At 31.8% G+C, this 24,945-nt stretch overlaps 3 protein-coding genes across 3 annotated transcripts; 1 reads left to right on the forward strand and 2 right to left on the reverse strand.

Moving 5' to 3' along the window:
* Positions 1-2,042: 2,042 nt before the first annotated feature.
* On the reverse strand, positions 2,043-7,944 carry LOC139862146 (enoyl-[acyl-carrier-protein] reductase [NADH], chloroplastic-like). The gene is made up of 12 exons (XM_071850707.1): positions 7,666-7,944; positions 7,439-7,548; positions 6,967-7,022; positions 6,792-6,876; positions 6,660-6,707; positions 6,467-6,541; positions 6,081-6,192; positions 5,930-5,981; positions 5,785-5,836; positions 5,645-5,702; positions 2,789-2,887; positions 2,043-2,296 (listed from the first exon to the last, which is right to left on the reverse strand). The coding sequence occupies exons 1-12, from the start codon at positions 7,937-7,939 to the stop codon at positions 2,139-2,141; spliced, it is 1,179 nt and encodes a 392-aa protein (XP_071706808.1). The 5' UTR covers positions 7,940-7,944; the 3' UTR covers positions 2,043-2,138.
* A 2,691-nt stretch (positions 7,945-10,635) lies between these two features.
* On the reverse strand, positions 10,636-16,164 carry LOC139861352 (uncharacterized). Its single transcript, XM_071849724.1, has 4 exons — positions 16,057-16,164; positions 14,946-15,309; positions 12,055-13,986; positions 10,636-10,972 (listed from the first exon to the last, which is right to left on the reverse strand). The coding sequence occupies exons 2-4, from the start codon at positions 15,305-15,307 to the stop codon at positions 10,903-10,905; spliced, it is 2,364 nt and encodes a 787-aa protein (XP_071705825.1). The 5' UTR covers positions 15,308-15,309; positions 16,057-16,164; the 3' UTR covers positions 10,636-10,902.
* Positions 16,165-18,478: 2,314 nt separating this feature from the next.
* Positions 18,479-22,519, forward strand: LOC139864161 (protein FAR1-RELATED SEQUENCE 5-like). Its single transcript, XM_071852748.1, has 7 exons — positions 18,479-18,527; positions 18,628-18,690; positions 19,215-19,999; positions 20,048-20,124; positions 20,559-20,742; positions 20,881-21,102; positions 21,740-22,519. The coding sequence occupies exons 1-7, from the start codon at positions 18,479-18,481 to the stop codon at positions 22,517-22,519; spliced, it is 2,160 nt and encodes a 719-aa protein (XP_071708849.1).
* The last annotated feature ends 2,426 nt before the right edge of the window (positions 22,520-24,945 follow it).

The following is a 24,945-nucleotide window of genomic DNA, read 5'->3' on the forward strand; positions in this document are numbered from 1 at the left end:
GCGATCGTAAGACCATAACGAAATCCAAGACAAATCATTCTTTCAAATAGGTTGAAAACTAAATCAGATTTTTCAATGTGCTTGCCTAACAAGTAGCATACCACATATGTCAAAAGGTGGTTTCATTAATCGTTTGGAACTTGGTTCCTAAATATTTATTACAGTAAGCATAACTCAATTGAAAACACAAATATGTATACTACATTATGACTAGTAGTGAACAAATGTTTATAACAGTTTCTGTAAGTATTTCACTAGTTTCGATTGTTATCTTTTGTTGTTTTTTGAATAAATTACCCGATGAGTGATAATCAAGTCACGGACAGTATTCATCGGATCAAGCACCGTAAATTATCAGTAAATAAAAATACTAAGAGCACGATGACTTTCCCGTTATTAAACTACGTTCTGATGCTCTCTTATAAGTATAATTTGACGCTTAATAAAAAAAAAAATGGAAACAACTTTTTTATTTAATTACATGGCTAAAGGTAAACGTACTGCAGCAATAATACTCAACTGAAAGCTCAATTAAATTAAACTGCATTTAGTACATCTTTACTAATAATTACCTTTTCAACTTTGGATGACAAGAAATCAAATTTGGCTATGAGTGAGGCCCCACTAGAGAATACCAATAAACTTTGGATGATGATATGTACACAACCCATTTTTGTTATGTATACAACCATCATGATTACCATCATGATTTACAGTGCTGTACTGTACAACATTGTAAAGCATGATGGTTATGTACATAACAAAAATGGATTGTGTACATATCACTCCCCACTCTTTAGGTACCCGTATAGTCAACTTGATTATTTTTGAATCAACATAAGTTTAGGATGATGATATGAACCTAATATATAGTTGAGCTTTTTTTGATCAAACGTACGTATCTGACCTGTTTTGCGAACCAACTAAATTATGATGTGATCTTCCGTCTTGCACGTAGCCCAGAGTCTAGAGTCATCGCGTCTGTGGGTGTTTATTTTTTTGTGACACAAGTTGTAATCCTATGTTTTGAAAATGCTCTTGCTACATTGTGAATATTTTGTAGAGTATGGTGTGCATGCAAGAACCAACACTTAAGTAAAGGTACAACCTTCAAGCATCGAGTGTTGATCTTTAAACAATCCAAATTAATTTCAACGAGTTTATGGACGTTACCATATGGTACTTGCTATATGTGGTTTGCCATTAAAGGTAAAAAACAAAGTTTTTATCAAATTATTTATTGTCACTCAATACTTTGATGGTGTTTCGACTCAATATATGTCTAATTATTTATCAACTACGGATGATGGGAAATAAATAAGTAAAAGAGTGGGATCCCATAAGCAGGGACAGCTTTTAAGGGGGCCCCCCCAATAAAATGAAACTTGTAGTCTTTCGAGTTACAAAGGTTTAGGCATTTCAATCAACTAAATTGGAGTTTATGGAGAAATAATCAAAATGGCGAAGGCTTGCAAATTTGTAACATGTCACCGGTTTAATCATATATCTCCTTCATACGGGTTCAGATTTAGTTGATTTAAAAGCTGAAACGCTCGTAACACAAAGGGATACAAACTTCTTTTTTATAATTACGATCCTCACGTCCGGGAGAGACACTATCTTGTCCGGAATATCACCATCGGACTAAATTATATATATATATATATATATATATATATATATATATATATATATATATATATATATATATATATATATATATATATATATATATATATATATATATATATATATATATATTCTATGCACTCACGTTCAATCCTCATTAGCTACACTTTGAGGCCCTCAAGCTCCGTCACTGCCCACAATGACCACAAAATTTTAACGGTGATTATACCATATGGGCTTGTGATCCTTACCGCATGCAACAACAATTCAATGGCATGGCAGCTCTTAAACTGAGAGAATGAGTAGCAGCCATGTGTCTATTTTGTTTTTGTCAAAAAAAAGAAAAAAAAAAAAAAAAAAAAAAAAACTATTATAGCATACAATGTCGAGATCAACCACAAATGGTTCTCATATAGTAAGGTAAAAATGTGAAGCCAGACTAAGCTAATCAAACAAGGCGATTACAGTTTTATTTGAAAAACCAGACGATGTTGTGCTGGCGCAATACCTTAATTTCGGTTATCTCTTGGAATGTCAAGATCCTTAAAAACAGGGCTGTCAACTCCAACTCCCATTGCATTCAGACCGTTGTCTACATACAAAACTGTACCAGTGATGGCAGAAGCCAGCGGTGATGCCAGAAAAGCAGCAGCATTCCCCACTTCCTCTGATTAAATAAATTTATATTCAAGATTAAAAATACGGAATTGGCCGGAGGTCCACTCGGAAGCAATCTCTATCCGCCGAATAGAGAGAGGGATGACTTTCTCTACTTTTGAGAGTGTTTTCACTCTGAGTGGAGAAATGACTTGTCTTTATTCTCGGATAGGGGAATGATTGTCTACATCTCACCTCCCCCATACACCACTCATGTGGTATTGGGTTTTGTTGTTGTTGTATTAAAAATACGGAATTATGAAATGCACACACACACACACACTAATAATCATATTTTTACAAAATTAAGGGTGCGCTTGATAAAACTGAATGATTAAGCGCTGAATGGTTCACAATCTGAATGATTCAGCGCTGAACCATTCAATTGAGAGGTAATAAAGCGCACCCTAAGATGATGATTTGTGGATACTGTTCGTACTAGATTTTTAACAGAACCTACAGTAGATCAATATAATGTATCCAAAAGAAAAGTTACACTGACCTGCAGCTAATTCTTTCTGTAGTGGTGCATTTTCTGATGAATAGTCAATCATCATATCAATAAAGCCAATCGCTTTGGCTGCACGACTTCTTAGTGGTCCTGGTACACAATTATACATCGTTAATACAACATAACCAAAAGGATCAGTAACAATTAAGTTCAGTTATATTTGCGTTCTATGACGATGAACCATTACAAGATAGCCCAGTGGTGGTTGGGGCCCTGAGTTCCTTGCAAGAGGTCTCAGGTTCAGGTTCGAATCCTGTCTAAGACGAATATTTAGTGGTGGCCATGGATGGGCAGGAAACAGTCAGGGATTAATTATTTATGCTTATTTATGCTGGCCTGCGTACATCAGAGAATGGGGTCGGATTACTCACCCTCCCGGGTAGCCGGCTAGCCCGAACAGAGAAAACCTTCTACCTTTTTATATTCGTGTTCTATGACGATGAAATAACAGTTTAAAACAGAAAGTGTGATATAAAGAGTATGTAAAGTGTTGGTTTATTTTGGCTAGTAGAAGATATGTGTATCCCACATTGGTGGGAGGAAGATGTGAGGGGTGAGTGACTTGGTTATATAAGAGGGGGCTAAGTCTTCATTCCAAATCGCACCAATCAATACACTTTAAGTATTTGATTATTTCTTTCTTTCTTTCCCTTGTTTGAGAGTTGTATTAGTTAAATATTTTGGAGAGTGTAGTTGGCTTAAGAGAGTCGTCTATATCATTGTAACAATTTGTGATATAGTGTATTTTCTCTCTTTGGGGGCCGGTGGTTTTTCTCCTGTTTTGGAGTTTCCACGTTAAATCTTGTGTTGTGTATTGTTCTTATTTCTTTACTATTATTGTTGGGCTGGGTGGTGGGAATTAGTGAGACCGTAATTTCCCAACAACTGGTATCAGAGCGTCAGGTTTGACGGGGGTCTCGGTTATAGGAGTCGGAGTATGCTCTGTGGTTGCCACGTGAGTGGATCGTCCACATCAGAAACGAGTTCTATTGATCGTATAGGGTATCTGGTTAGACAATATTTTTTCTGATTCGTAGTAATAGTTGGATTTGTTAGTGGCCTAGTTGTGGATTTCCGATTTAAAGGGTCCTGGCTACCTGCTACATCTTTTGGCTATTCGAAACGTGAGCAAAATCAGAGAAAGTTGTTGTCTATAGGATACGGATACGATGTCGAAGTTCAGTCCAATAAGGTTTGATGTAGAGAAATTTGATGGGATGATCAATTTTGGCTTATGGCAGGTTCAAGTCAAGGATGTGTTGATTCAGTCCGGTTTACACAAGGCTTTGAAGGGTAAACCCACCCTTGTTCCTGGCAGTGATTCTAGCAGTAAGTTCGATGAAGAAGAATGGGATGATATGGATTTGAGGGCAGCAAGTGCGATTCGTTTGTGTCTTGCAAAGAACGTGCTTGCAAATGTGCACGGGTTATCAACGACAAAGGAGCTTTGGGTTAAACTAGAGCAGTTGTACCAGGGCAAGGGCATCTCAAATCGGTTGTGTCTTAAAGAACAATTTCATACTCTGCGTATGGATGGGGGTTTAAAGATTTCAGATCATCTAAGTATTCTTAACAGTATTGTTTCAGAACTGGAGGCTATTGGAGTTAAAACGGATGATGAAGATAAAGCTTTGAGGTTGATATTATCTTTATCATCGTCCTATGAGCACATGAAACCTATTCTAATGTACGGGAAAGAAACGTTGAAGTTTGAAGATGTTACTAGCAAGCTCCTATCCGAGGAGAAAAGATTGGAAGGTAACGGAGTCTCGTCATCAGAAGCTACGGTACTGTTGTGTTCGGATAGGCAGAAGAGAAACTCTAGAAAGAATCTGACATGCTGGAAGTGCGGGAAGACTGGACATGTAAGGGTTAATTGTCCCGGTGGAGCTAATCCGGCAAATGGCTCCAAAGATGCTAACATTGTCTCCGTTGTTACGGAGAGTGGCGAATTCCTCTGAAGTCACGTCATCCTCATGGTGTGTCCGCGCCACCATGGAAAGGGATGTTTGTTAGCGGTTCCACAATTACACATGGGCATTGGTTTGGCATTTATGCAGGTTGTGTGGTGGAAACTGATGTTGTAGCTGATAGGACTTTCGGGAAAGCCAAACAGGGAAGTTGCACCATAAAGTTTCAGCTGGTTGTTCAACAACATGTGCCGAGGTGAAATGCTTGGAATGTGATATTCTAAGTGCTATACTCTTAATGGTGGAGTATGATAATTCTGTTAAGAGTTATGATTGTCTGTGATGACAATGATTGTCGGGTATTGACAATGTTTGATGAAGATGCAAATTTTATTTCTTGGGTTAGAGATAATGTCAACGGCATGAAGATGAGGATCTTGAAGTTGTCGTCGAGGAAGCATCTACGTCGGTTATCTTCGCAATGTGGAAGTATGGTTATCTTCTTCTATCCAAAAGGTGGAGATTTGTTGGTTTATTTTGGCTAGTAGAAGATATGTGTATCCCACATTGGTGGGAGGAAGATGTGAGGGGTGAGTGACTTGGTTATATAAGAGGGGCTAAGTCTTCATTTCAAATCGCACCAATCAATACACTTTAAGTATTTGATTATTTCTTTCTTTCTTACCCTTGTTTGAGAGTTGTATTAGTTAAATATTTTGGAGAGTGTAGTTGGCTTAAGAGAGTCGTCTATATCATTGTAACAATTTGTGATATAGTGTATTTTCTCTCTTTGGGGGCCGGTGGTTTTTCTCCTGTTTTGGAGTTTCCACGTTAAATCTTGTGTTGTGTATTGTTCTTATTTCTTTACTATTATTGTTGGGCTGGGTGGTGGGAATTAGTGAGACCGTAATTTCCCAACATAAAGTTATTACAGTACCTGCAGATATTGTGTTCACTCTAATTCTATGTTTTCTTCCAGCTTCAAACGCCAACACCTGCATGAATATCAGTTACTTACTAATGTGTCGATAAAATACCACCGTGTCGAATATATCATGATACGAAAGGAAAACTAACTTGTGTGTCACTCTCCAAAGCAGCCTTGGCTGAACTCATACCTCCGCCATATCTGCAAGGTGATGAAATTGATGCAGTTAATGAGACGTTGAAGAAACGCTCCATAAAATAAATAAAAAATAAAAATTAAAGTAAAATAAATTACCCAGGTATAATTCTTTCAGAAGCAATGTAAGTCAGAGAAATTGTAGCACCACCTGCATATGTGATAATAAAGCTTAGCTTTGATGATAAATAGATGTGAATTTAGTTATTCAAAAGGCGAAAAGTAGATAAATATTGTGATGGGGTCAGACCTGGGTTCATTATTGGGACGAAATGCTTGAGCAAAGATATGAAAGAATAGCTTGATGCAGAGATGGCAGTTAAATACCCATAACGTGATGTTTCCAATAGAGGTTTGCTAACCTGCAATATTAAAGGTGTCAAATCTAACTACTTGTAAATGGGTCGAGTAGTTTTTTAAAATCAATATCACACGTTACAACACACATATGACAACTTTAGTAGCGTATTTATCAATTTTAGTGGTGTCCAAATCAAATCCACTTTTGAAGCATATCAGAGAAGAATTTAAACATTTAACTATATAAATTAATCAATGAGCATTACATAAGTCAATAGGTTATGACTAACATCAATAGAAAAAAAAAAAAAAAAAAAAATTATATACAAAGCATACCTCAGGTCCATTGGCTAATGAATGCACAAGGATGTCAATAGTGCCAAAGTCTTCTTTCACAGATTCAGCTACTTCCTACAAAACATAGATACGGCGGGATCAGGTATGTGATATACCAAATTTTTTTTAGGGACGTTTAAATTTGAATCAACTCTAATATAATAAATCTAATATTTAATACATAAGTTGATACCTTAACAGTCCACTTTGAGGACCCTGCATAGCGTTTGTTTGTTTTAATCTGCATAATGGTTATGTGATGTATTAGACTATCTTCTCATTAACTACAAAAGCTTCTTTATGAAAGTTTTAACTTTGTACTTACATCCTCGGGAACATCTTCAGGTGTATCATACACAGCATCTAAGGGATACACTTTAGTGATCTCCATTAAAGACCCATCTGGCAACCTAAAACAACGATTGCACTTATGGGTTAGTTAAGGAATCATTGTATTATCTTCATAAAATTCCTTTTTGTAATAAACAATTCACACTTACACGCGTGATTCGTCAAACTTCCCCCTTCGAAGACTAGTCTCAAATATATTCAGTGCCTACATAGGTTAAAAAGTCACTAATAAGTAATAACGAAGTATACAATTTGAATAGCCAGAATAACTATAGTAGATGTGGCATTTTAGACACTTCATTAACGAATGGATCGATGTGTGTGTCGATTTTCTCAATTGAGTCAACAATTAAATAAAATTATTAACTATAACAGGAACAACATCCTCCATCATTCTATTCAAGAATTTTGATATTATTGAAGTTAAATCTTTATGGTAATCCTGTTGTCGTATTAGCTAGTACTTCAAAAAATTATAAATTGGCAAAAGGTTGTTAGTGGGTCAACCCAAACCAGCCTGTATTGACTTTTGACAGACACTAAAAAATAATCCACAAATCTGACCACCTTTAATTACTAGTAGTAACTAAATATGCATTAAGGTTAGGATCAGTAGCATACTGGGACCCACGTGCCAACAAGAATCTCGGCACCAGCAGCAGCAAGAGATTTGGCTATTGCCCAACCGTATCCATTATCATCAGCTATACCAGCAATGAAAGCCCTCTTTCCTGCACATAGTTCCCCAATTTAGAATTAATTTTAACTAATTTTTAAAATAGCTAAGCATATTTACAATTATTAGGTCATCATATAAAAAATTAAAAAACAAGGTCCAAATAACAAACCTCTTAGATCAACAGGCAGCCCTGGAAGGGGTTTTGTGTCACTGGAATCTGACATGGCTTTTGTGATCATCTTTCCAAATCTCAAAGGACTCGATTTTACGTTCATAGATAATAACTTTGTAGAAGCGATGTAACACGAGCTTTTAAGCTTTGCACATGATGTCCTTTTAACATTGCTACTGAAAACTGCAATGCTCGACTTCGAACCTTCACATGAAGAAACCGTAGATGGTCTTGCAATAGCAACGTGCATATTAGGAGTTACACTTGTCATTTCAATAAGTTACTCACAAACCTACAAGTCATAAAAGTATCACTACAATTAGCACAAATTTCACCAATCATCAACATTATTATACTTGTAACAACTGCATCATTTCAATCATTGATTTATACAGCAAAATGAATTACTTTACTTTTATTGATTATAATAAACTAAATGAATTACTTCAAAATGTCAGGACAACAAAGATCACTATCCAAGCAATAGTCCTCAATTCAAAAACATATGCCTCATCATAAACATCTTAATAACTAAAAATAGCACACATCAGCTTCAAAATTAGCTTTATATGTATTAATAAAACACACCTAAAAGCAGTTAACACAAGAAATAAAAAAATAGGTCTTCGATTTGAACCATAATACGTACACGCACGTACATATTATTTGCATATGTACGTTGGCATTATATAGCTCAGAGCTAAATAACCTAGATCAGTGTAACAGTAGCATAATACGCAAAGATCATAACAAGGCCAATATGAATGCAACGATAAATGAATTGAAAAATCTATTAAAATGAAAGTAAATTGATGAATGTAAGAATACTAGGAATCAATTAAGTATTGGTTACCTCACCGATGGGGCGAAATTTACTATCAAAGTTTGTAATTGCGACTGCTTATATGTATAATGTATGTATAGGTATAGGTATAGGTATAGGTATAGGTATAGGTGTAAAAGGATAGGTGTAGTAGATATATTAATGGAGGTTGCGATTATAACAAAGCTAGAAGTTGTTGTGATGGCCGTTGGGAAGCTTTGTGTGTATCGAAAACAAAACAAGTGAGAATTGGGTTTTTTTTTTTTTTTTTTTTTTTTTTTTTTTTTTTTTTTTCAAACAGGGTTTGGAGAAAAGTACTGTAATTTTTAAAGTTGAAAGCTCAGTTAATATTTCAGTATTTGTACTAGTAAAATGACCGTGAAATCACGGGTTTATTTAAACGAAACAATTTAATGACATGTTTTAGGTATTAAGTGAATGTAAATGCTAAAGTCATTTATTTTAATGACCCATTTGACTAAGAAACTTGTCGTTGTTTTTTATAAATATATAGAGACATGTATTTTCGCATACATATGTAACGTAATTAATTTTGTAAAAAGATTTCAATTTAAATATTAATAATATAATAATAATAATTATAACTATTATATTAAAAGTAAATAATAATAATAAAGTTCGCTCAAAGTTGAGTATTTGTATTTTTAATAACAATAATTATTATTAATAATAATAAATGCCTTTTAATTTTTTAGAAAATTAAAATTACAATTTAGGAGAGATTAATATTTCCTTTATTAAAGATTTCGTATTAATTTTTAATTAAATTAATATATAATTATGACATCATCATTATGAAAATTAAAGAGTAATTAGCTTAATAATGACATCATCATTTTAGAGCTACTATATAGATATCTTTGATAAAGTAGCTGGAAGTTACAAGTATATATTGATCACAACAATATTAATATTATGTAAAATAATACAATGGAAGACTTTATAGTAATTATATATTTTAATAAGCTCTACTTTTTTTCAAAAGCTATCAATGAAAAACTTATCTTTTTTAAGAATTTATATTTTCATAAGCTTTATATTTTATACCTTACCATTCAAAGCTATAGACTTCAAGCTCTTATAAGCTCATATTAGCTTACACATTAAACACAATATTATCAGTATGTTTGATAAAACTAATTGGTAGCTTATAGCTGATGTTTGATAGCTTGTAGTTGTTTGCTAATAGTTTTAAACTTTTTGTATTTGGAACCGTAATAAAAATGAATATAAATAGTAAGATGATAAATATTATGTTTGACACAAAGTTTTTAAGAGTTTATTGTTTTTATAAAAAAGCTCTTATTTAATAGACAAAATTAATTTGATTAAAAGAGCTTAAAACACTACAGATGAAAAAAAAGGTAAAAGCTAATAGAACTAGCATTTGATTTTGAGAAAGCTTTTTACTCTTTATTTTAACATTTACAGCTACTCTGTCAAAAATCTAAATATATATAGAAAGCAACAGCTACTTGGTTACTATTACGCTCCGTCTAATAACTTTAAATTCTTTTTACCAAACGAAGGGTTTTATTAAATATGAGTACGTTGACGGATCTTTGGGGTGGCAGGGGTGGGCAGTGGCCCCTTCAAAAATTTGTTCTGTTAGTGTAAATTTTATTTTCTGGGATCTAAAATATAAATATTTTATATAATAGCCCCTCCATGATTTTAGAAATTTTCTTATGTAAGTTTTTGAAATAATTTTGGCCCTCCCACTAAAGTCGTTCGAGATCCGTCTCAATCATAAAAATTAGAAGTTTAAAGCTCTTGGTATGTGCTACGAAAACACATTGCTAAAAATGTGAGAAAGTGGGGATCAATCTTCATGATTTTATTTTTATGTTTCTCAAATTAAAAACCTAGATTATATTTAAATTAATTTAATAAATCAAACAACAATAGCACACTTCTATAGTTGGTTCTATTTTAACCAAATAACTAAACTTAATGATGGTGTTTTCAAACCAATGACTCGGATATACTAAAAGATAATTACAGCACATACATAAGATTTTACTTGCAATATCCCCAAAATGCACACACTTGGGAAAATAAATTTGTTATCATTATTTTCTTTGTATTAACTGAAAAGAATAAAAAAATATAGAAACACACTCTTTGAAGGTGTACAAGAGTTTACCTTGGCCACCAAAATTGCATGCATTTGCTTCATACACAAAAACCTCTGACCACTAATTAAAAGCCGAACCAGCGGTTCAAAAAAAGGACCCTGACTAATCTATACTAAAAGTTAACCTCAAAAAACAAGGTTGCTTATCAAGTTACTATAAAAAAAAATAAAAAAAATAAAAATCAACTGACAAAATTCCATATGTATGGTACGAATTCTAATCGATAAGTAGTGATCTCGTTACATCAGCCACTCATTGTTGCCAAGCACCCATGTCCCCGTTGTTAGCTTCCAGAAGTTGTGGCATATGATTATTATTCCCTCTGAAAGAAAAAAGGTGCAATTCATAAGTTACGAAGCCATAAAAGATTTAATAAAGAAAACCACCATTATATATAAGCAGGGACATTATTATTGGATATGATGTCAGGCTCGGGTCGTACATTGGAGCCTAACTTTGTAGAACCAACGTAGAGCTGGGAAAACGGTCGGGTAATGGGTCAACATTGATATGGAACATAACAGGTAAAGTAATATGGGTCTGTTGACTGTCAATGTTTTTTATTCATGTGAATTTTATATATGATTGACGTAAATAAAAATATAAAATAGGAAGATATATGATTACAATATATTCCATCTGTCCCAAAATAAGCGTCCACCTTACTACTATATTATTAATATATATGTTCCAAAAACAATTGTTGAGTTGCACAGAAAACTATTAGATATCATTAAATTTCCCAATTTATCCTCGCTTGTTTCTCTCGATCACTCAAATTTTGAGTAATGCATTCTTAAATATTAAGGCAAAACAAACATTTATCACATCTTTCTTAAATCCAACATAGATTCCTATCCTAAATCCAACAAAAAATGACATTTTTCACCTTCAATTTGCTTTTAAACGGTTTAAATTTGGTTCGGTTTTCAAATTAAACGGTTTCAAACCAAATATTGAACACCTCTAACAAAGGTATACACTCAAAGACAACGGGAAAAAAGAAAGTAAGAATATGAATATAAAGATATTACCTAAGAAAATGAAAACATAGATAGTGATATGGACTTACAAGTCCACCACCGTACAGGGGATCATATATCATTCGTATAAGATACTTTTTATTCCATAAATATTATGATATTAATACGTTTTTATTCACATATATCACAATTAGAGGGGACTTTTTGACTGATTATTCAAACTTACGGGTCATACCATTACACATACCACTTAACACCCCCCCAGCTCCACTTCTGAGCATTACTATCATTTACATGTACTAACCTTTCTTGTTAATCAAACCCACCCATTTTTCCACCTCTAATGGAATCTCATGAACAATGTGAATGTGGTCGAAAATATTAAAGATAAAGACTAGTTCTTTGAGAAAGAAAAACGTACTTGCAAGACCTCTTATTATGACCAAGGCCTTTACACTTCCCGCATTGAAGTTGACGTTTCAAAAAGTCAGACGGGCCCACCTGACCCGGTACAACCTTCCGTATCTTGGTTCTGCCAGGTGGACGAATCGCATTTGGAGGAGTCACAACAATCGCACCATCATCCACCTCAACATCCATTAATCTTTCCAAATTTGGAACAGGATTTATAGAATCTACATACGCTAATTGGTAGTTCTCAACAAAATAATATTGACAACAAAGATCATACGGGCTTCTACCATAAGATTCCAAAAAAGCAAGAACATGACAACAAGGTAAGCCGCTAACTAACCCATCTTTACATGTACAATTCCAATTCTCAACATCAACATAAACATCTTCATTATCATCATAATAAACCTTAAATTTGGTTCCTTCGGACTGTAATATTTGAACCGAGTGTGATTTTACAATCTCGCCCTTTAACTTTTCTTCCATAGAAGGTGTTAAACGAGTCAACCATTGACTTGATTCAACTCTACGTGCGTACATCAATTGCATCAGTTTTCCCCTCAATTCATCAACCAATTGAGTTACTGGTAACTCGTTTGCTTCCGACACCCACGCGTAAAAATGTTGACCGAAATTACATGTCAAATGATTGTACCTTAATCCACCTATAAACATATTAGCCCAATGTTGAGTGTCAATATTTAAAACCCAATTATAGGCTTCGAGAGAAATGGCTTTTATATTATCCATATATTTCGTGAATCCCGTAAGTGTTGATGCGTACGCAGCATTGTACAAATCTTCAACCATAAGTCGTCTAGCATCATGTGAAAAATGGCCCGTTAAATCTTTATTAAGTTTCTTGGCTACATAACCTAAACAATAAGCATGAAAACACGCGGGCCCAAATATTTCGGGTAACGATTCCTTTAGACCCTTTTCAAAGTCCGCCACAAACGTAATCGGGCCGTGCCCGTTTAACGAAATTTTCAATTCATTCAAAAACCACCTCCAATTATCCTCGTTTTCGACATCGACTACCGCAAATGCAACGGGAAACACCCCGTCATTACCGTCCGTTGACGTGGCGGTCAACAACATACCTTGATACCTCGAATTCAACGGTGTGCTATCAAGAAAAAGCAAAGGCCGACAACCTTGGATAAAACCTATTAACGAGGCATGAAACGCAACGAAAAGCCGATGAAAACTCGAATCCTCATACGTACTAAATGTCGCACGACTACCCGGATTCGTTTCCATCATCTTTTGACAAAAAAACGGTAATTCACTATACGAATCTTTATACGACCCTAAAAGTTGTTCACGCGCGTACTCTTTAGCACGCCTTGCTTGCGAGTAATTAAGCTCGATTCCATAATCACGTTTAAGATCATTAGCAATGTCTTTCGGCTTAATCTTTGGAGAAACTTTAACTTTTTCTTTTATTAAATTCCCGACCCAACTTCTCGTAGCTCGAAACGCGGGTTTTATCGTACCTCCTTGGCAATTATGTGTTGGTTTCATTGTTTTAATACAAACTAATTGAGTCGTTGAAAGTCTTGACGCATGTATACGCCATTCACAACCTTCCGCTTTGCATTTTACGGTTACGCGTTGATTCTCGTTCTTTTTGTACATGTAATTGAACCCGTGAGCAATAGAATATTTTCTTAACGCTTCCCGAAATTCAGCTAACGAATGGAATCTTTGGCCGACACCGGTTATAAGATTCTCCCATTGTTTTGCAGCAACGTGCGGCTCGTTATTAGTTACGACCATAGGGAAAGGGTTGAACGGAATCGGATTAGAAACAGGAACGATTTCACTTGTTGTTTCGATGTCGACAATTTCATTTAATGAGATTGTATCAGTTGGGATGACATCAGCAGGTGGCTGAATAGGAGCAACTTGTGTCTCAACTGGTCTCGGTTGCGGTCTAAAATTAAAAAATAATAAACAATCATCAGTATGGTTCTTATAAAATTGATAAACAATTATTTCTCCACATTCACAATCTTAAGTGCAGAAAAAAAAAAAAAAAAATCAATAATTTAATGTGCTAAAGAAACATAGAAAATTCTTTAACTACTTCACATTTATCTTGTTTATAAGTTTTCCATCCAAAAACTTTGTATCCACATCTCTAAACAAAAAGATTTGTAATCATGTATCAATAATCAATTTTTTGATGTTTGGATTAAAAAAATACTTTTGGTTCTATAATTAAATATATAGTTTGGATCACTGATGTGGAAAACCCCGATTACAACCGACTAATCCCAAATTACTCCTTTTTAGGAACAGACCAATCCAAATTTCAAAAATCCGATTAATTAATCAGTCAAAGTCGATTAATGGGTCAAAATCGATCTTCTTGGTCAATGCGGTCAAAGTCATAATTTATCAAATTTTTAATATGAATTTAAACTAGCATTTTAGAGTTTTTGAACAAATGAACGATAATATTAACGTTTTTAGACAATTATGTAAAATTTATAGAGCTTTGAGATTTATTATTTAAATGTATAAAAAATCCAATCTGATTAATCCCGAGTTGCTGATTACTCCCTCCAAAGTCTCGACGGAGTCAAGTAGCGAGTTTTGCAACCTTGGTTTTAATAATCAATTGCAAACCTCTTGCAACAAACTGACTATCTGAGAGTAAATAAAAATAACCAATTTACCCTTATCATAAATCAGAAGTCTTATAGTCTTACTTCACATAATGTCTACTCAAATCATAAAAATGTCATATCTAGTCGCTATAATCAGTTAACACGCACGTCCAAACGCCCTTTTAACGCCATAAAGTGATCATTAACATGCACTACACATAGTCAATACAGAAACTAGCCTACGTAATTAATATTTCATCAATCGAATCAAGAAACTTACCTACGTGCAGCCTGCTTCTTCATTGAAGATTTAACTGGTGGGGCTTCTTTTATTATAAAGACCTCTAATTGGTCAGATTCTTTATAATAGTTCACCATTCGTTCAAAATCCTTATCTTTAGATACAGTAATAAGATTCTTCATATTTCCAGGCAGAAAATACTTCACTAACATTCCATCAACCGTCGAATCAAGAGTTTCGGCTATCTCTTGCTTAAAACCGCTTAATTGCGTATTATCATCAAGATCAACAGCATAAGCCTCCCCACCACTATATAACATTGTCCCATCTTCATTTGTTTCAAACTCCCCTCCATAATGACAGATAGCTATCACCGTCTTCTTCGATGGCACAATTGCCATCTCTGTAACCAATAAAATTCAAGCATAAAACTAAATCTTTTTCAAATCCCATGGATAAAACAGAGTATATAATATAATATAATATAATATAATAACAAATTAAACCACACAAAGAAGTTATTACTTAATAATATCATCTAACATTCAAGAGTTAACGGTACAAGAGAGTCAGAGTCATAAAAAGTCAAACCCTAAAAATCTATGAAGTAAACTAAAAAATTTCAATCACTTGCAAAATCTCATACAGAAAACAAACTAATTAATTATAACTCAATACTATTATCTCAAATATATTAATTAAAGGTTTCAATCAACAGGTCAAAATCAGAAAGAAAAAAATCAAGCCTCTTATCTGCAATACAAACAAAATATTTTGAACTCTGATCCAATCTTTTGAACTCTAATCCAATCAACAAAACATACTGTAGAACCATTTAAACCACATTCACCAATTATTAAAGCTTAATACTATCATCTTACAATCAAGTATTTACATAAGTCAAAATCGGGAGAGAAAAAAGTCAAACCCTAGAAATTTAGGATGTAGGAACAAAACGCAGATAAGAAACAACATTAATCGTTGAACAATGAGCGATAATTGAATCAATTTTAAGCTTAACTGACTCATGATGAACATAAAGGGTGGGAAACAAAATTGGGGAATATGGTACGTGATAGATAATAGAGGTTAAATAATAATTAAACAGAATTGAATTGAATTGAATTGAATGTAAATATGCAAAAAATACCTTTGGTGCAATACGAATGAAAATTGGAAAGTTTCTGATGTACCCTTGGAGATTTGTAATTAGGGCTAAATATGAAAGGGGGCAAGATAAAGGATTGGAGAAAGAAGAAGGAACGATAGACGCATATGTTGAAGGTTTAGGGGCTGTAAATAAATAGGCAACTTCTAAGGTCGGTTATTTTATTTTTATTAGTGATATATTTATATTTATTTATTTGTATTTTATATTTATATTTATCGAATGAACGTGATCTTAATTCTTCAAATACAATATCATCTCAAATTTAAACTCGTGCGTAATTTTTTCCTCAATATGGTCTCGTCGATATATATATCAAACTTTTTTTTCCGTAATTTATTTATTTGAAACGACCCATAATAATAACCATGTTTAAAATAACACACAAATAAAAAAGACGACATCGTACCACTAAAACGAAAATATTCAAAGGAGTAACGATGACAGAAAATTTAATAAATTAATTCAACTCGTGTGTACGAAAATTTACGAATTATCAAATCCTATTATACACCTAGACAACGATTATAAATTGTTGTCACGTACAATAATATAATTATCTAAATCAAATTATAACTCTAGCACCAACTAATAATCGACAATATTCAAAGGAGTAAATGACAGCAAAAGCTCTCCATTAGTATATATATACAAAATTAATAAATTTTCATAAATTAGTCCAACTCATGCGCAAGAAAATATTACGGATTATCAAATACTTATACAACTAGGCAACATGTATAATATTATTGTCTCACATATAATTACACGATTATCTAAATCAAATTATAACTCTAGCACCATCCAGGGCCGGATTTAGGGGTGAGCCACAAGTGCAACCGCACTGGGCATCAAAATTTAAGGGGCATCATACGGTCATATGAGAGTTTGAGTTTTTTTTTAAAAAAAAAAAATTAAGTTGCAGAGTATATGGGAAGACAGAATGGGAAGAAGAAGAAGAAGAAAAGGAAAGATAAAAGTTGGAGAGATAAGGTTAATAGTACGGAGTACATCTTTTATAACGTATTGTACAATTGGTGTGTGGATTTTAATTTTCTGATGTAAAAAAGGAGGTCCCACAAATAATGTTAATATAAGAAATGAGAATGAATATATAAATTAAATATTAAATATTAAATAAAATGTGTCTACAGGTGTCAAGATGATGCGTCCGTATTTTCTTTTTTAATTATCCATAAATATCTAATTATCTACACTAATATCTAATGATTTCATAATATTATATTCCGTACTTCTGTAAATAGTATATATAATATTGGAGTAATTTTTTTTATCTTTACTTCGGTTATTTCTAAAAGGAAAAAAGCCATCCTCAACGAATTACTTCAATTTTATATATTATAAATTAAAATTATAATACTAATATTCAATTACTTTTGCAATGTATACGAATATGTGAACTTCATTCATAAATCAACAATAATACATAATGTTACTTTTACTCTCTTTAAGAGATAAATGTCACTTTTGTTCTTTACTTTAGATGTAAATTTTTGAGGAATAGTGTAACTAAAGGTAAAAAACGAAACTGTATTTTTTTGTATGTAGATTATTAATTTGAGAAGAAGGAATATCATTTTTCGTAAAAATCTAATATGTACTCCCTATAAAAATTTTAAAATACACTCGAAGGATGTGTAACTAGACTCATTAGTTAAGTCATTACTATCACTCCTTGTTTAACTGTTCAAATTGTTAAATCAAATAATTAAAGATTTTAACGAATGAGTTATATAAGGTGATTAGGTTCAAACACTTCATTATAAAATAGGATAGGGGCATTATTTGATCGTCTTGCACAGGGCATCCAAAAAGTCAGGACCGGCCCTGGCACCATCCCATATATATATATATTAGTCGAAGGAATTTTACCATTCGTCATTGTAAGATTATCCTGTTATTGTCCAACATCACCTTTATATATATATATATATATATATATATATATATATATATATATATATATATATATATATATATAGTGGATCAATCGAGGGATAAGCACTAAATGGGGTACAAACTGGATAAGTGAATATGAGCCTCCCATTTCATATTTTTAATAAAAAATACAATTTATGCTGGAAAAACGCGGAGGGGTAAAATCGGAATTTCACATTTTTAATTTCCGTATATTTTATCTTTTCTCCTCGTTCATTCCTCTTCTGTTCGTTCTCTCTCTTCGTCATCAATATTCATCATCATCTTCATCATTAATCTTCAACATATATTCATCGATTAAACTTAAATCGTAGATTCAATTCAATCGTTTATTTTTAATTTTTTAATTACTACTTTTAACTTCAATCGTTCATCCTGTTACTTTCGATCTCTGTATTCATCATCAATATTCATCGTCTTCATCATCAATTTACAACATATACTCATGGATTTATCTTCAATCGCAGATTCAACTTCAATTGCTCAATCTGATGGTTACGTTCATTCGTATTCTCTTTTGTTGTTTTACTTAAATTAGTTTTATGTTTAAAAGTAGGTTTAACTGATATACGTCGTTCGTTTCTTTTTTTCCAGTTCATGTTGTTACGAATTCGTCTAATGAATCAGCTGCTGATTCTGTTGCTGATACATTTTCTAGTAAGTTTTTCATTCATCATTCATCTGATATTTTTTATCATTCATCCAGTCTCTTTTTATGTTTAGTGTTTTTTATATGAATTAGATATTCATTGTGATCAATGACAAATGTAATTTTTCTGTTCAATATATATGTTTTGATTCATCAGTGAAATCTGCTTTTTTAGAGTTTTGTTGTATTATAAATGTTTTTTGTTTGTGTTGTATGATAAACTATACGCAGTTTCATGTACTTGTGTACCATTCATTATGTATTTTTTAACATTCATCTGTATTTTAAATCATTCATTATAAATGTAGGCAGTTTATAATATATAACATTCATATTTTGTTTTTCTTTGATCATCATGTAACATTTTAATCTAATTATTGTATGGATTTTTTTATTATTCATCGTAAACTTTATGTTGTTTCATTTTTTTTTATCATTCATCATGTATCATTTATCATTCATCATTTATCATTCATGCTTCATCATTCATCATGTAATTTATAACTAATTTTATTGTATTTTTCTTTTATAGGCACCAACTCTGTCTGTAGAAATTATTTTTTGTCTTCTTATGAGGATGAAGGTCCTGATGGAAAGAAATTGTGGTTTCCTAATGTTCCAGATCATTTTAATCCTGTTATTGGTTCCGTATTAAGATCATGGGAAGATTGTTTATATTTTTATGACTTATATGATGAGGCTGCTGGGTTCAATATTAAGAAAGCTTTTGAAAATAAAGATGAAGATGGTTTAGTTATTTACCAAGTTTATAGGTGTAATAGGTCAGGTCGTCCTGTCCCAAAACCTCTTGTTCCCCCTGCTATTGTTAATCCACCTGCTAATGTCAATGCATCTCAATCTGTCCCTGATCCTGATTCTTCCATTCCTGATAAACCTGCAAAGCGAAAGCGTCAGCGTAGGAAAGTGTCTAACCGTAAATCTTCTAGTATTAAGGTTGAATGTGAAGCTTGCATTAGATTCAAACTTATTGAGGGTAAGATTGTTATTTTTAAGTTTTTTGAGGGGCATAGTCACAAACTCATAACTGAGAGGAATAGGAATTTGTTGAATAAAAGGAGGAAGTTGGATCCTGAACACATGGAATTTCTTTTCAAACTCAGTACTCGATCAAATATGGGTGGATTTAAAGCTCACACACTTTTTAGTGCTCTTAGTGGTGGTATTGATAATGTTGGTCCTTTGCCTGTAGATTTCAATAATTTTCATCGTGATTTGATCCAATCTCTAGGTGATACTGATGCACATATTGCTATTGAACAACTGCTTATGAAGAAAAATACTTTACCTAACTCCAGTGTCGAGTATTATTGTGATCATAATGATTTTTTACGTGGGGTTTTTTAGACTGACAATATTTCTAAGTTGAACTACAAAGAGTTTGGTGATATCGTTGGCTTTGATGCTACATATGGTACAAATATGTAGATTTTCTGTAATTCGTATCACTTTATTTTTGTTATTTATCATTCTATTTTTATCATTCAACACTTTATTTTTATCATTCATTTTTCATCATTCATCATTCATCATTCGTCATTCATGCTTCATCATTTATGATTCATCAATCATCATTCATCATTTATCATTCATAATTTAATCAGTCATCATTCATCATTGATTTTTCTCATTCATATTGACAGATTACTTATTTTACTTTTTTTATCCTAAACCTGCACTTTATTTTGATCATAAATTAACTAAATAATTATTATTTAAGACATTATTCATTCATAATATCATTCATTAAACATTAAAAACATTACTGAATGATTGAAATACTTTATTTTTATCATTCATCTTATAATTTTTATTTTATTTTTACGTGATTTTTTACTACTGATTTTTTATATTATAGGTATAACATGGTTTTTGTACCTCTCACTGGAGTTGATAATCATAAGAAGCTTGTTATTTTTGGAGCTGCTTTATTAGCTAGTGAAAGCATAGAATCATTTAGTTGGTTTCTTGATTGTTTTCTCAAAGTTTTTGGGACTGAACCTGGCTTAGTGTCCACTGATCAAGACCCAGCAATGTTGGAGGCTATTAAAATAAAGTTTAAGACTGCGCAGCATCGGTTATGTATGTGGCATATCAGTCAAAAACTTGAAAAAAGGTAAATTTTCTAGTTTAATTCATGTTTTGATATCATTCATTTGTTTTATATTTTTTTTTTATAGGTTGGTCGTGAGTTGTTTTCAAATAAAGATTTTCGTAAGCAAATGAATAACATATTCTGGAATCAAGAGTTGAATGCTGAAAAGTTTGAAAAGTGTTGGCAACATGTTTTAGATGAATTTGGCTTGCATGATGTCGATTGGTTTAAAGATATGTATGCTATGAATGAGAAGTGGATACCGTGTTTTTTTCCGAGATACACCAATGGCTGGATTGATGAGAACGTCATCACTTTGTGAGAGTGAAAATTTATTCTTTATAAAATGCAAGAACAAGCATTCTAAATTGGTGGAGTTTTTTTCACGCTTCGATGTTGTAGTTGAAAAGCAGCGCCATAACAACATGGTTCTCGAGTTTGAAATGGATAATAGATCTATTAATTGTGTTACCAATAAGCTAATTGAGTTGCATGCTAGGGATTTTTATACACTAATACACCAACCATGTTTCTGTTGGTTCAAGAAGAAATATTTCAGTCTTCTTTCTCTTGTGTGCAAATCAGCTCAACCATTTAAGAGAATGAAGGCAAACAATTATGTGTAATTGAAGAGAAATTTCCTCCTCCTCGTCTAAACTGGAAATATAGGGTCAGCTTTCACTTCATATCTTTTTAAATTTTTCCTAATCTGATTACTTACATTTTTTTTTGTTTTTTTTGTTTTAATATATTTTTAGGTTTAATTAATTTATTTTTTTCTTTCAGTATATTTGTCATTCATCATATTTTTTTTTGTTATTATATGTTTTTGTTATTATATGTTTTTGTCATTCATTTTTTTTTGTCATTCATCATTTTTTTCCATTCATTATGTTTTGTTATTTATCTTTGTTGTTAACTTTGTAATTTTCTCTTTTTTTTAGGTTACTTTTGATGTTAAAACTGCCGAAGCCAGCTGTTCGTGTTTGCTTTTTACACGTGAAGGTCGTTTATGTAGGCACATATTTTATGTGTATCATGTTCATGATGTTGTTGCTATCCCTATGGTTCATTTGTTGAGGAGGTGGTCAAAGGAGGTATCTGAAACATTTAATTTCATTTTTGTCTATTCTGATGATAAGTCTGAATCCAAAAAGATTATCAATCACGTTTTCAACAAGCTTAGGAAGGTTTCCTCTTTATATCGAGATGATCTAGATAAACTTGTTAGTTTTAGAGATAAGTTTGATGTCTTAATTGGCTATTTTCTTGGTTCTACTTCTGATGAGCCTTCTACATCTACTAGAGGTGAACATATTAATAGACTATGGGGATTCTCTAAACCAGTCAATTCGAATATTCGTGCTCCGGAGAATATTAGAAACAAAGGTCAACGTAGATCAAATCGGATATTGTCTTCCAAAGAAGTGGCTGTTAAGAAACATGTTAAGCCAAGAGCTTGCAAGCGTTGTGGTATTCTTGGTCACAATGTTCGGACTTGTACTACTGACCTCACTCAACTACATAATTCAAAGAATAAAGGAAAAAATGTCATTGACTGTGGTATTCATGATCACAATGTTCGAACTCGTACTACTGACCTCACTCAACTACATAATTCAAAGAATAAAGGAAAAAATGTCATTGACTTTGAATTAGAAGACGAAAGTGAGGAAGATGATGAAGACGTTGCATATGAAGATGAAGATTCTGATTCTGATTAATTGTTAATGTTTTATCTTTTTTATAATTTTCTATATGTTTTTATACTGCTACTCTTTTTTAGTATAATTTTCTGTGAAATTAGATTACTGGGTATTTTTTCAAGTTTTGGATCATTCATCAAAGCATTATGATCATGAATTTTATCATTCATAAATTTTATCATTCATTATATTGTTTATCTTGTTTTTAGTTATTTTTAGTTCTTTCTTTTTATTTATCAGATTTATTTTATTATTTATCACGTTATTTTATCATTCATCAATACATTTTAATCATTATTCTTGTCATTTTAATCATTCATCATCTCATTTTATCATTCATCGCAAAATTTTCATCATTCATCACCTACTTTTATCATTCATCATCTTCTTTTATCATTCATATTATTTTCCATTAGCAATCTCTATTTTATCATTCATCATCTCCTTTTTATTATTCATATTTTTTTCCATCATTTATCACCTTATTTGTTTTCAACTTTTTGTCGTTCATCATTTACTTTTTTCATTCATTTTAATTTTTTATTATTCATCACCTCCTTTTTTCATTCATCTTGTTTTTTAATCATTCATCACCTCATTTTTATCATTCATCTTCTCAAGTTTTAATATCAAAAATAAAAGATGAATCGTTATGATTACTAAAATCATTTTTTGTAACATTACAATTATTGTATGTTTTTATTAATCATTTATATATTTTTTAAATCATTTTGTTTTAAAAAAATTAGTTTAAATTCATAATGTTACAATGTAATAATCCATTTTTTGTTATCATGAATCATAATCTATCGTTATTTTAAATTCATAATCATTTATATCTATTTTCAATCTATCATTCATCGTTTATCAATTTTTCTAATATATCACAAACATTCATCATAAAAGTTTCAATCATTTACCAAACATATCATTCATTGTTCCATTTTCCATCATTCAGGAAACAAACATTTAGCTTATACAAAATAAGCATCAAACAAACATTGGTTTAAGACGTTGATGTTCATAATTCGTCAAAACACAGTTCCAAAATATTTCTTTTCATCACCCGAATTCTTCTTCTGTTTCAAGACATCACTGATCTTTTTTAAAACCTTGAATTAATTGTCTCTCTATGATTCTTCTCTTCTTTCTTTAGCTTCTCTTCTTTCTCCTTTTCTGAATGAGTTGCTTCATAGGTATTGTACTTTTCTATCCACTCATTCATAGATTTATTTGTAGGATGTGTTAAAATCTTCACTCCATATTTCACACGCAAGTCATTCAACTGTTTTGTTTGACCTGGTCCTTCTTTAAACAAACCGCTCTTCCATTTAGGATCTCCCATGTATGTTTCCATGTGACGCATCACGAAAACACCACAGTCTATATCGTTTGATTTTGTGCTCCATGCCAGTGGTAGCACGTTTACTTTGCATCCCATTTTTTCAATTGGATTTCCTTGCTCTTTAGATACTGTTTAAAAATCAATCTCTAAAAACAATATATTCTCTTAGTTAAGTATTAAACATTTTAGTAAAACAAACTACCTATAGTTAAACACGATGCTTATCAATAATTTAATCAATATCAATTTTATTAATCGCTAATTCAACATCATTCATTTTAATCTATTTTACATACAACTTTACAATTAATTATTCATATATGTATATAATTTATCTATACTTTTTTATCATTCATCATAATTATGCGCAGTTTTTTTAACACCTAATATTCTATCATTCATGATATACTATAAGCAGTAATATGTATATTTCTATCATTCATCTGTATTTTTAGTATTCATCATAACTATCTCCAGTTTTTTAACATATAATTTTCATATTGTTTTTTTCATTCATCATAAACTATATGCTATTATATATACTTATTGAAGTAACATTTCTGAGTTTACTTACCACATTTGTTGGTATCTTTCCATACTTGTTTTCGTATATAACTTCCTTTCCTGAATTGTCAATCACATCAAGGATTCCAGTTTTCATGTTTGCACAGATCACATAAAAGTGATCTGATTTGCAGATTGGAAACATCACCTGTATTGAATTTTTTTTATATCAGTTTATATGAAATATAATTCTTCATTTTATTATGAAATATGTAAGTATATAATTTTTATTTGTCATTTTTTTCATACCAGATCATATGAACTGAAATTCCTTTTTCCTTCTTCATCTTTCACAATATTAACTACATTGGCATTGAATTCTTCCTGGTCTGATTTGGTTGGCTTACTCTTCATCAACTTCTCTATTCTTTACATGGTGAATAATATCAAGTTATTTTTTAAATTATAAAAAATATTTTCAAACATATGATATAAAATAACTCATGAATGATATCTATTCATTTAATTTATACATTAATATTGAAATGATTGAATATTTTTATAAAACTTACAATAAAACTTGTTGGCATGAAGT

This window comes from Rutidosis leptorrhynchoides, chromosome 8 (assembly GCF_046630445.1).
Source record: "Rutidosis leptorrhynchoides isolate AG116_Rl617_1_P2 chromosome 8, CSIRO_AGI_Rlap_v1, whole genome shotgun sequence".
Classification (NCBI taxonomy): domain Eukaryota; kingdom Viridiplantae; phylum Streptophyta; class Magnoliopsida; order Asterales; family Asteraceae; genus Rutidosis; species Rutidosis leptorrhynchoides.